The 13,103-nt window shown below is 36.0% G+C and overlaps 1 protein-coding gene across 1 annotated transcript; it reads right to left on the bottom strand.

Moving 5' to 3' along the window:
* Nucleotides 1-3,753: 3,753 nt before the first annotated feature.
* LOC127096297 (uncharacterized) lies at nucleotides 3,754-5,438 on the bottom strand. Its single transcript, XM_051034883.1, has 4 exons — nucleotides 4,703-5,438; nucleotides 4,514-4,607; nucleotides 4,254-4,402; nucleotides 3,754-4,145 (listed from the first exon to the last, which is right to left on the bottom strand). The coding sequence occupies exons 1-4, from the start codon at nucleotides 5,436-5,438 to the stop codon at nucleotides 3,754-3,756; spliced, it is 1,371 nt and encodes a 456-aa protein (XP_050890840.1).
* Nucleotides 5,439-13,103: the final 7,665 nt, after the last annotated feature.

Raw genomic sequence — 13,103 nt, 5'->3', positions numbered from 1 at the left:
ATACTTCCAAAATAATGGTACAAAAATTACAAATTACTAATTAGTTACATGACAATAGTTTCCTCAGTTCCCAAGAATAAATCCTATTTTTACCCGAGTGTTTCTCATTTTCTCTAACAGATATATGATAAATGAACCAAACTGTACGAGACCTTCCCAGACCGCCACCTCTAATGACTTGTTGCTACCTGACGTAAGTCGGCCACTAACGTTTGTCGAGAATCTTGCACCACCACTAGTCAGACTCGAGACGTTGCCACTTCATCGACTACAATGCCATTGCGGATCCGTTATCAGCGTTCCATAGAACCACCCGAGACTTTGTCGTACTGCCGACCTCTTCTTTCAAACTTTCATGAGGACCACTGCACTTCCGCTGTAGCCGACCGTAATATCAATTTCGTCGATTCTAAAAATATTTTTTCTTTATCTCTTGATATTTTAAAACTTAGTCCTTCTATAACATATATTGTCATTGCAATAGTATCCATAAGTGCATAACAACACGGGTTTAAAAATCACAACAGTGTGTGAAATGTAACATTAAACATATTTCACTAATTCCTTTTAACAATATATTAGTTTTTGGTTTGACATTAATTACGGTTACGGTCGAATTTCGGATTACTAGATTCAATTATTATTTTTAAGAGTTAGAGGGTTAAGACAATGAAAAATATATGTATATTTGTTTAATGACCAAACTAGTGACTTGTCGTATTAAAAAAAGGAAAAATGACTAATAAGCTCATGCATGTTACTGGAGCAATGCCTAAGATGAATGTGGACATGTTCATGCATTAGTTCACTCAACCTGCATGCCAACAATTTCTAGTTTTCAAGTAAGTATTTCCAATATGAATGTCACTATCTTCCAATTTAATGGAGTTTGTTTCAAAATTCCAATTAAATTTGCACTATCTTACTGTTTAATGGAAGTACTATTTTTCCTTTCTTATATTGTCTCTAATTATTTTACAAATTTATCTCATTTTTGTGATTGGTGTTTTTTTAGTTCTGACAAGACATGTTTAAATTATAATTGATTGTAATATATATATATATATATATATATATATATATATATATATATATATATATATATATATATATATATATATATATATATATTGAATAAAAATAACTTTGTATTACCAAAAAAAAATGATAACAATCAATTCAAAAGAATTTCGGTAAATCCAATCTCCTTAAAAAACTACTCTATGCTAAGGTTGACTACATTTACATGAGACCTTAATTTCTCAGGCATAGTGTATCTCATAACAATATAATGAGTGTCATTCTCTTTTATTCTAAAGTTATCTTTGTGGGGGAGAAAATCAAATCATTTCTAGTTTTCTAGCTGTTGTACAATTTTTCCATCACAACAATTTTTAATACTTGCCGTTTTTAACCTTTCTTTTTGGTCTCTTGAATAATCCACTTCTTCTCATTAGTCCAACGATTAAGTTGTCTATCATAACCAATCTAATCTAGAATGCCCTTCCAAATATTCTTTGTAGTATTGCAATCAAAGAAGAGATGTTCAATGGTTTCTGCATGATTACATAAGCAACAAGTGGCATCTGAAATAAATCGGAATCTAACTGGGCTATCTTTTGTTGGAATCCTCTCCAATAAAGCCACCCATAAAATGAATATCGATTTTGTTGAGCCTGATTCTTATACATGAGTTTCTTCCGCGCTACCATCTCTTTATCACCACATAACTCTTTATACATGGTTGAGGTGCTATAGTTATCTTTTTGCATTATCTCATTCCAACATAGAGTTTTCTCCACATGTTATCTCCATTTGATAATTCATTTTAAGATCCAAGAGCAGTTCGACTTCGACTTGCTTTTCCATCTCATGATCTCATGCCCTTTAAGGTAATACTCGTAAATCCATTTAACCCATATCTTGTACGCTTTAGCTTGTAAGTTCCATTACAACTTGTGTATGGTTGAAATATTCCACTCAACCAACGATGTGATGTTAAACCCACATGCTGTCTTGGGATAGCAAATTTTGTCCCAAGCTCTAAGGTTTCTGTTTCGCTCAATACAACTTCATAAGTAACTTCTGCACATTGCTTCGATTTTCTTGATCACTTTCTTAGGCATTAGAAACACTTGCATCCAATAAGAAGTTATTGAAAATAAGACACTTTTGGTAAATTGAAGTCTTCCTACATAACTTAAAAGCTTTGCAGTCCAATGCCTAATTCTATTGAATATTTTATCAATTAATTGCTCATATTGATACACAACCAGCTTCCTACTAGCTAGGGTGAAATTATGGCAAGCAGATCCTGATGTCGTACACGACATCACGACCTCAGGGTCTGCACATTATCACACCACAAACAATAGCAGGATAAATAAAATAGTATAACAGTAAATAACACAATAAGTTGTTAATCCAGTTCAGTGCAACGTCACCTACATCTGGGGGCTACTAAGCCAGAAAGGAAATCCATTATCACAGAATTAGTTTGAAGTCCTAAACAACCTCAGTTTTTACATACTTCTCACCTAATCTCTACTTGTGGACATTTATATCTAGGGCATACCTAGATATGAAACCCCTCTCACTTCCCTCAACCACACGATAACACACAACAGAAAAACATAATCCACTCTTGCTTAAAAGCTTCTGAGGGATTGTTAGATACAACTCAATACACCAGATCCAATCCATATATCAATGTGATACTCGAATGGCTCACACAAAGCACACACACGAAACCCTAATGATAACAAAGTACTGCATTGCTTCGATACATTCTTAGGTTTAGAACCCCTATATAAATAGCAGTGACATGCATGGGCTTTGGTCTTTGATTTGCAACAGATCCAAGATCTCTTCCCAATCTTCTGAAGATATGATTTCAAACAAATCAAATGTTTCCTAAAAATGTCTTGACATTGTTACTTCGTAAATAAGTCAAGATACGATATTCTTCAGGAACAAGGAAAACACGTAATAATATACTAGAGCTAAATCTTCAGAGAATCATTAGATAAAACATTAAGGAAGGAGACTAAATCTCACAACCAACTTAAGCTCGGTTACGCTAAAATGCTGAAATAACATGTCAGGACATCTTGTTCAACATCTGTCAAAAATACTTGTTTTTCCAAAATGCAGCCAATCACAAAATGACAAACCTAACAATCTCCCCCTTGGGAATTTTTTGGCTAAAACAATCTTTGCAACGGTCAACTGTCAATAAATAGAATGGATAGAAACAAGGATGTATATCAACAAGAAAACATACGACATCCTTTCTCACACAGCCACTAGAGCCAGGCGCAACGAATCCACAAGCCTCATACTGTATAACAAAAACATTAGCACATCAGAAAAAATTCCTTTTTTCTTATACAGGATGTCGGGACATTGTTCCTGACATCATGAACACTAGAATCAGATCATGCGCTCCCCTTGAGTATCAGAACCACATGCTGAGTTACCCCAAGGGTTACTCCCCCTACATACCTGCACATGATCCCCCTCAAGGAGCAAGAGGGACAAGAAGCATCAATACCCATTCAAACACACCTACTCCCCATATTTAGCCATAAAGTTGACAAACAATCCACATTAACCATACGAACAATGTAATCCATACAAGATTAAGAGGGTTTACAAACCACATAGCACTTATAGAATACACAAAATAGAATCCATGGCACAACCCACAAAAGAAAAAAAATCATAAACAACACATAAAAGATCTAGATATCATTAATCTTTATCATTGTTGGTATCTTCCTCATCACTTGCACCAGTCATGTCTTCATTTTCTTCTTCCTCATCTGTTCCATCGTCTTTCACACCACCTTTTTCTTCAGACAGAGCCTTAATAAACATTTCAATTTTGCTCTTCCTTTCAGTACAACTTTTTATAGTTTCATCCAAAGTCTTGCAGTTGTCTTTCGGCTCAGCTAGGATGCCTGTTTTGTCAGTGGACCTTGAAGGAGCCTTTCCAGACGTCATGACAATGTCTGGGACATGTTTCCTAGTGAACAACCTATAATGCAATGAGAGAGGAGGGTCCATATTACATGTACTATTAGAATTGATTAATATACTGGGGTGTTGACTCAAGATAACTCCACCTATGAAAGAGGCAAAATCTATTGGCATTTTCACAGCATAAGATGCAACATGCTTCATAGTCTATTTAAAAACATAGGAACCAAAATCAAAATTTGACTTGGTCCCAACAATATAGGTGAACTTACCTAGCGCAATAGCTATATTGGAGGTGTGATTGGTTGGCACCCAATTTGGAGCTCCAATTTCGTGGAGAACAACATACTTGACACTCAAGGCACTAGCAGATAATTTCCCTTTCCTTGTCCATTCCTTCACTGGATTAGCAGTGATCTCTCTGCATATGACATTGTCAGAGACTTCAATTTTAGCTTGTTCTTCTTCCTTTCTACCCAAGGACTTGTTGATTATTTTAGGATAAAAATTCACACATCTTCCTCTGACATACACTTTCCTGAATTCCTTGCTCCTTTTGTTGTCACACTCCCTGGAGATGTTCACAATAAACTCTTTGACAAGTATTTCATAGTACTTTCCAAAGCCTGTTACAGTTTTCATTAAACCAGCTTCTTGAATCAGACTAAACACCTATTTACATTCAAAAACATCCTTCCCCAATTCCCTTTCCAGTGCTAACCTTCTTTGATAAACATATTTCCATTTTTAAACATTTTCAACAGAGTGAAAAAAACATTGTCAAGTGGAACTCCAGGAATATTAGCTGGTATCTTCTTCCCAGAGGCTTGCTTTCTGGAAGTAGAGATGATGTCCTGAACAATGTGTTCGACATTATGATCAGATTCACTTGATTCAAAGGGAACTTCCTTCCTTTTCAGGGACTTCTTCTTAGATATAGGAGTCACCACCTTGCTCCATCTTTTAGTGGGACCAACACTAGCTTTTTTCCTGACAGATTTGGAGGAAGTGTTGGAGGATCCAACATCTTGTCCTTTTCTATTCTTCAATCTTTTAGCAATGTCAGGAGTTAGTCTTTGTCCAATAGGAATATCATCAAAGTTCAGTTCCTCAATATTAACAATGTCAATGGGTTGATCAACATGGTTTTTATCGTTGTTAACTAGCTCATTAGTTATATCTTCCGGCCTTTCTTTGTCTTGTGATTTCTCAGGAGACAAAGTAGGTGCATGCTCATCAGGGTTATCTCTGGGGCTCTTAGTATTATTATCAGGATGGGCCAAGGAGGAGACATCTGGCACGACATTTATCTTGGGGTCAATTCCCAAAAGTTGAGAGATCAACACACGAATGTTCTTATAAACATTGTCTCTGTCAGCAATGATCATGCTAGATTTACTCAAGGTAGTAACAGATCTAGGTTTATTGTTGGTTTCAGAAGCTTCAACATTTTCCATAACATTTGTCGCAGCGGGACAATCTTTAGACACAACAACATAGGTTCAATGCTAATGGGATCGAGATACAGACTAGTCGTGGACATGGGTTTCTTAACACCAGTTGGCGATTCAGGATCATTCATATTTATAGTAGTTATGGAGGGAGTATAAGAGGTACTTACTTTATTAGGCTTTATTTTCCTTGAAGATGAAAGTATGGCCTTTCTCATGGGAGTTGCAAGGAATGAAACAATCGAGAAGGGAACAACATTAATGATGACATCAGAGAGATCTATCTCAGTGCCAATATTTTTAGGGTTTGATTTCTCTTTGGAGGATTTGCTTGGAGTGGAGACAAAAGGTTGTGACATTTTGGAAGTTTTTGGTATAGAGGAGATGGAGATATGAAGATGTTTGAGAACGAGTTTGAGAGAGAGAATGTAGAGGTTAGCGTGAAGGTGGCTAGGGCGTAGTGTTGGGAAAATAAGAAAAAGGTGTAATGGTGGACTTTTAGTTTTGTTCAAAGTTAAGTGGAGGGAAGAGAGAATTTGATTTCTTTTTCTCTTCTTCAGCAATTGCTATAATTCTTCAAGCATGCAAATGCCCAATTCGACCCTTAGTTTTTCAAGTTTATTTGCATCTAAAGCTTTGGTAAAAATTTATGCCAGTTGCTTTTCAGTAGTTACATTCTCAAGAGTGATAATTTTGTCTTCCACTAGATCCCTAATGAAGTGATGATGGATATCAATGTTCTTAGTTCTATTGTGTTGAATAGGGTTCTTGGAAATGTTAATAGCACTTAGGTTGTCATAGTACAATGTCATGACATCTTGTTGGACATTGTATTCTTCTAACATTTGTTTCATCCAAAATTAATTAAGAGCAACTACTTCCGACAATAATATATTCAGCCTCAGCTGTAGATAAGGACACATTATTTTGCTTCTTACTGAACCAAGATATGCGATTATTTTCCAAAAAAGAAACATCCTCAAAAAGTGTTTTTTCTATCATCAGCATTGTCTGGACAATCTGCACCACAGTATCCTGTTAGTAAGGAGTTTGCATTATGAGGATACAACATTCCATATCCACTGGTTCCATTGATATACTTCAGAATCCTTTTCACTTGAGTAATGTGACTCCTTTTGGGTTCATATTGATATCTAGCACAGACTCCTACAACAAATGTAATGCCAGGTCTGCTAGCTGTGAGATAAAGCAGACTACCAACCATACTCCTGTACATACTTTGATCCACATTTGTACCTTTCTCATATTTTGTTAGTTTTAAATGAGTTGGTGCAGGTGTCCTTTTATGGCTAGCATTTTCCATGCCAAACATTTTCACTATACTCTTGGCATACTTGCTTTGGAATATGAAGATATTGTCATCCATCTGTCTGACTTGGAGCCCAAGAAAGTATGCCAGTTCACCAATAAGACTCATTTCAAACTCAGATTGCATCTTCTTTACAAAATGGTGTACCATCTGGTTCGACATCCCTCCAAACACAATGTCATCAACATATATTTGAGCTATCATGAGTTTTCCATGCTATTCTTTAACAAACAAAGTTTTGTCTGTTCCTCATTTCCTGTATCCATTGTTAACAAGGTACTCAATGAGCCTCTTATACCAAGCCCTAGGTGCTTACTTTAGTCCATAAAGAGTTTTCCTTAACTTGTAAACATGATCTGGAAAGTTTGGATCTATGAACCCACTGGGTTGTTCAACATGGACTTCTTCATTCAAGTACCCATTTAAGATGGCACTTGTTACATCCATTTGAAATAGTTTGAATTTAAGTAGACAAGCCACTCCAAACAGTAGTCTTATTGACTCAATGCAAGCAACAAGGGAAAATGTCTCATCAAAATGACCCATTCAATTTGAGTGTATCCTTGAGCAACAAGTATGCCTTTGTTTCTGGTTACAATCCCTTTTTCATCTGATTTGTTCTTGTAGATCCAGTTTGTACCAATAACATTCATTCCTTTAGGTCTAGGAACTAAGTCACATACTTCAATTCTTATAAATTGACCTAATTCCTCTTGCAATGCATTGATCCAAAATTCGTCAGTCAAAGCTTCCTTCACATTTTTTGGTTAAAACTTAGAAACAAAACAAGCATTTGAGATCACATCCCTAGATCGAGTGGTGACATCATCATTAAGGTTTCCAATTATGAGATCTGTTGGATGGTCTTTCTGTATTCTGATGGAGGGACCTTTGTTGACTTGGGGGTTATCAGTTTCAACACTTCCTGATTCATTGTCTGATTTAATATCTTCCTCATTTTTAGTTGAGTTGATTTGCTGATATAATGTCTCCACATCTGATTCAACATCCTCCCCCTTTACTGAGATATTGTCATCCACTTCCACATTGATGAATTTCATCATAACTTTTGTTATGGAATTAAAGACTCTATCAGCTCTGCTGTTTATAAAGTATCCCAGAAATATACCTTCATCACTCTTGCGATCCATCTTTCTTCTTTGTTCACGGTCAGCTAGGATGTAGCATTTGCTTCCAAAAACGTGAAAGTATTTGATTGTGGACTTCCTTCCTTTCCATAATTCATAGAGAGTAGTTAAGGTACCAGTTCTTAGAGTGACTCTATTATGAATATAGTAGGAAGTATTCATTGCTTCATCCTAGAAATGGTAGGGTAGATGCTTGGCATGAAGCATGACTCTAGCTGACTCTTGGAGAGTTCTGTTCTTACGTTCAACAACCCCATTTTGTTGTCGGGTGATAGGAGAGGAGAACTCATGACCAATACCTTCAGAGGAGCAAAAATCAGCAAATCTGCTATTTTCAAATTCCTTCCCATGGTCACTTCGAATCCTGATGATTTCACTTTTCTTTTCTCTTTGAATCCTTTGACATAGATCTTTGAACACCTCAGAGACATCTTATTTTTCTGTGATGAAGTTCACCTACGCGAATCTTGAAAAATAATCAACAACTACTTAGGCGTACCTTTTCCCTCCAAGGCTCTCAACCAGCATAGGCCCCATTAGGTCCATATGAAGAAGTTCCAAAACTTTAGAAGTCGTCTAATGTTATAACTTTGGATGTGACATCTTAGTTTTCTTCCCAATTTGACACTCACCACAGACTTTACCGTCTTCGATCTTGAGTCTTGGAATACCTCTAATGGCGTCTTTTGACACAATCTTTTTCATCCCCTTCCGATGCAGATGTCCAAGTTTTTGGTGACATAGATTAACTTCGTCTTCTTTGGATATTAGGTATGTGGGAGTATGGTTTGTTTCTTTAGAGGACCATAAGTAACAGTTGTCCTTAGACCTGTCTCCTTTCATTAGCACTTCATTTTTCTCATTATTGACAAGACACTCTGATTTTGGGAAGTTAACTTTAAGACCCTCATCACACAATTGGCTAATACTAATTAAGTTAGCAGTCAAACCTTTTACCAGCAGGACATTATCGAGACTTGGGAGTCCAGTACATGTTAGTCTTCCAACCCATTTAATTTCACTTTTAGCCCCCATCTCCAAACATGAGATAGCTGGTTGAGTATGGATTGATGTTTTCAAGGAACTTCTTAACACCTGTCATGTGTCTGGAACATCCACTGTTAAAATACCAATCTTCTCATGCTGAATCTCTAAGAGAGGTGTGAGCTATAAAGTTGGTGTTGACGGTCTTGGGTATCCATTTTTTCTTTTGGTTAACCCTGGGTTGTGTTGGGTACTTTGGATAACCATACAATTTGAAATAGAAGGGTTTTATATGACCATATTTTCCATAGTAATGACATCTCCAAGGAGATGATCCTCCTTTAGTTTGAGAGTTCTGATGACTGGCATGATGTTGAGCCAAAGGTTTATACATTACGGGTTTAGACTCCCTCCCTGGAAGAACAAAATTAGTCATAGATGATTCTCCTTGGCTATGCAGAGATTGATTTTTAAAGCCAATCCCTCTCAGATCTTCAGCTGCTTTTCCAATTTGCAAAACTTCATCTAACATTTTAGATCCCTTGTTTAGCATTCTTACAATTTTTTTCATGTTGTTATGTTTGGAAAATAACAGTATCACTTCATTTTGGAAGTCAGAGATGGTGAATTAAAATCCTTCTCTTTCAGCCTGCAGTTGAGATATAATTTTCTTCTGTTTTTCTCCCAGCCGGCTTACTTCTTCACTTCTGATGCAAAGCTCTCTGTAGGAAGCAACCAGTTCCTCATAAGATAGTTCTTCATCACATGAATCTTCATTAGATTCATACCTTCCAGTTAGAGCAATAACATGCTTATCAGCTTCATCCTCAGGTTCACTTTCAGAATTATCCTCATCAAACCAAGAGACAGACAATCCCTTTTTTTGTTTCTTGAGATAGGTAGGTGATCCGCTGTCGCACGCGGATCAAAACGAGTAGTTTTTCAAAAATGTAGTTTAACGACAAATTGACTCAGATTATCGTTCTCACAAGGATTCTTGAATGAATTAACCAATGATAGTAAGGATTAATGGGGTTTTGGTTGGTTTAGGATTTAATTAAAAAAAATAGATTAAAATAAGTGATTATTGAAATAAGTTGTAGCAACAATTTACTGATTCGGTCTTTGCCTATCATCGACTATCGTAATTCCAACCGCAGATTAACTATTCCTATTCGATTATAATATCAACTGATAAGCGCAATTGATAGTATAAGTTGTATGTTCCTATTATCCGAATTAAGCAAACGAGATTAAGTTTCATGAATTAAGCAAACATGAATTAAACAGACTCGATAACGAATTAAGCAAACGAAATCGTGACTATAATTAGGATCACACAATCAATCAGATTAAATAAATATAGCATATGTAAATCGAATTAAGCAAACAAAATACATATATTAATATTGAAAGGAATAAAAAAACCTGAATAAGAATTACTAAAATCTCAAGGTATCGGAACCCGAATACAGCAAATTGTTTGGATCGATTAGTTATTCATGAGAATTCTTGTCAAAGCTTTCAAGTCTTTTGTGAATAGTCGTCCTCCTAATGTTATGCGACTTCTAGGTATATGGAAAACAAGGAATTTGGTTTACAACCCAACTGGATCGAAAACATAACCCAAGCCCAAAACTAATGACCCAAAATTTAAATAAAACTAATGCTGCAACTTCAACAAATTTTCTGGCCCTGCTACAGTCTGATTCAGCTCTCGACTTCTGAACAAAAGTTGTAGATCTTTTTCTTAGCTTTCCATCGACTGGTAGCACGTCTCAATCCGATACCCCTAGCTCAAGATATGATTTTTCTCGCGAAAGCAGTTAATGCTGAAAATTAATTACGAAAATTAAATAAGTGCAAAAAATAAAATAAATTATGAAAACACATTCAAACATAAAAATAATCAAAGCAAACCGAAGAAATGCTTAAGTACAAACATGGAAGAACGTGCATCAAAATGCACTGATCAGTAGGACATTCAACTCTAATGTGTCCAAAACCTTCACACTCATAACACTGAATTCCTTTACCTTAATTGGATCTCTCTTCAGTTCTTGTTCTTTTCTGGAAGGCATTAGTATTCCTGATGTCAAAAGGGATGCTCTTGACATTTGGTCTTGACTTCCTGTCAATTCTCTTAAGAAACTTGTTGAATTATCTTCCTAGAATAACTATAGCATCGATTGTTCCTTCATTAGTATTCAAGTCACATTGGTTTTGTTCATCTTTAGTGTTGGATACAAATGTTATGCTCTTGGTTTTCTTTTTAGTTCTGTCACTAATACCTACCTCAAAGGTTTGGAGAGATCCAATAAGTTTATCTACTATCATAGAGCTGACGTCTTGAGCTTCCTCAATAGTTGTGACCTTCATTTCAAAAATTTTAGGTAGAAACCTTAGAATTTTTCTCACCAGTTTTTCTTCTGACATCTTTTCTCCCAAGGCACCAGATGAGTTAGCTATTTCAAGAATACTCATGTGAAAGTCGTGAATATTCTCACCATCTTTGATCTTTAGATTCTCAAATCTGGTACTGAGAAGCTAAAGTCTAGACATCTTCACTTTGGATGTGCCTTCATAAGTAGTTCTGAGGATTTCCCAAGCCTCTTTAGGTACAATACAAGTATTAATCATGCTGAATATATTTTTGTCCACCCCATTGAATAGGGAATTCAAGGCTTTGGAGTTTCCAAGAGCCAATTCATCTTCTTCCTTGGACCAGTCCTCTTCAGGTTTTAGTTCAGTAGTAGCCTTGCCATCCTTGCCATTCATTACAGGACGTTCCCATCCTCTAATGACAGCTTTCCATGTCCTTTTATCCATGGATTTTAAGAAAGACACCAGCATTTCCTTCCAGTAGTCATAGTTGGATCCATCTAAGATGGGGGGTCTGTTGATAATTCCTCATTCCTTGTCCATGGAGCCAGAAAGTATCTTCCTTGAATCTCACCCAGAAACAGAGCAAGATTCCTACTCTGATACCAATTGAAATTCTGGAAAGCAGATCCCTGATGTTGTACACGATGTCACGATGTCAGGGTCTACATATTATCACACCACAAACAATAGCAGGATAAATAAAATGGTATAACAGTAAATAACATAATTAGTTATTAACCCAGTTCGGTGTAACGTCACCTACATTTAGGGGCTACCAAGCCAAGAAGGAAATCCACTATCACATAATTAGTTTGAAGTCCTGAACAACCTCAGTTTTTATAGACTTCTCACCTAATCTCTACTTGTGAATGTTTTTATCTAGGGCATACCTAGATTTGAGACCCCTTTCACTTCCCTCAACCACACGATAACACACAACAGGAAAAACACAATCCACAATTGCTTAAAAGCTTCTGAGGGATTCTTTGTTACAACTCAATACACCAGGTCCAATTCAAGTATCAATGTGATACTCGAATGGCTCACACAAAGTACACACACGAAACCCTAATGATAACAAAATATTGCACTGCTTTGATACATTTTTAGGTTTAAAACTCCTATATAAATAGCAGTGAGAGGCATGGGCTTCGGTCTTTGATTTTCAATAGATCCAAGATCTCTTCACAATCATCTGAAGATATGATTTCAAACAAATCAAATATTTCCTAAAATGTCTTGACATTGTTACTTCATAAACAAGTCAAGACACGATATTCTTCAGAAAAAAGGATAACGCGCAATAATATGCTAGAGCTAAATATTCATAGAATCTTTAGATAAAACATTAAGGAAGGAGACTAAATCTTCCAACCAACTTAAGCTCGATTACGCTGAAATGTTGAAACATCGTGTCAGGACATCTTGTTCAACATCTGTCAAAAATACTTATTTTTCTAAAATGCAGCCAATCACAATGTGACAAACCTAACAAGGAAATTTGTAGCTTCCAAAATCTTCCGTTGAACCTGTGAATTCACACCTCCAAAGTAGACTTTACACTTTGATGAATTGGCCTGTAAACCAGTGGCATCATAGAATTGTTGAAATTCTTCCATCATGAGTTGTACTGAAATATCATCACCTCTAGCAAATAGAATAATATCATCTTCAAAGAAAATGTTGGTTATTTTCATGTTCTCATATTTTGGATGGTAGTTGAAGTTTGGAGTTCTCTGGAGATTTTTCAGACATCTATGTAGATATTCCATGACTAAGACAAATAATGTATGGGATATTGGATCCTTTTCCTTAAGCATTTTC

Source organism: Lathyrus oleraceus, chromosome 6 (genome assembly GCF_024323335.1).
Source record: "Lathyrus oleraceus cultivar Zhongwan6 chromosome 6, CAAS_Psat_ZW6_1.0, whole genome shotgun sequence".
Lineage (NCBI taxonomy): Eukaryota > Viridiplantae > Streptophyta > Magnoliopsida > Fabales > Fabaceae > Lathyrus > Lathyrus oleraceus.
This window is presented reverse-complemented; position numbering and strand designations above follow the sequence as displayed.

Bases quoted from the DNA above. Each gene is read 5' to 3' on its own strand.
- LOC127096297 (XM_051034883.1), bottom strand. From the start codon at position 5,438: ATGGAAAATGTTGAAGCTTCTGAAACCAACAATAAACCTAGATCTGTT. The intron at 4,608-4,702 runs GTTAGCACTGGA...AAACTGTAACAG, and splicing joins AAATATGTTTATCAAAGAAG to GCTTTGGAAAGTACTATGAA. The intron at 4,403-4,513 runs GTATGTCAGAGG...TGTCATATGCAG, and splicing joins AGCAAGGAATTCAGGAAAGT to AGAGATCACTGCTAATCCAG.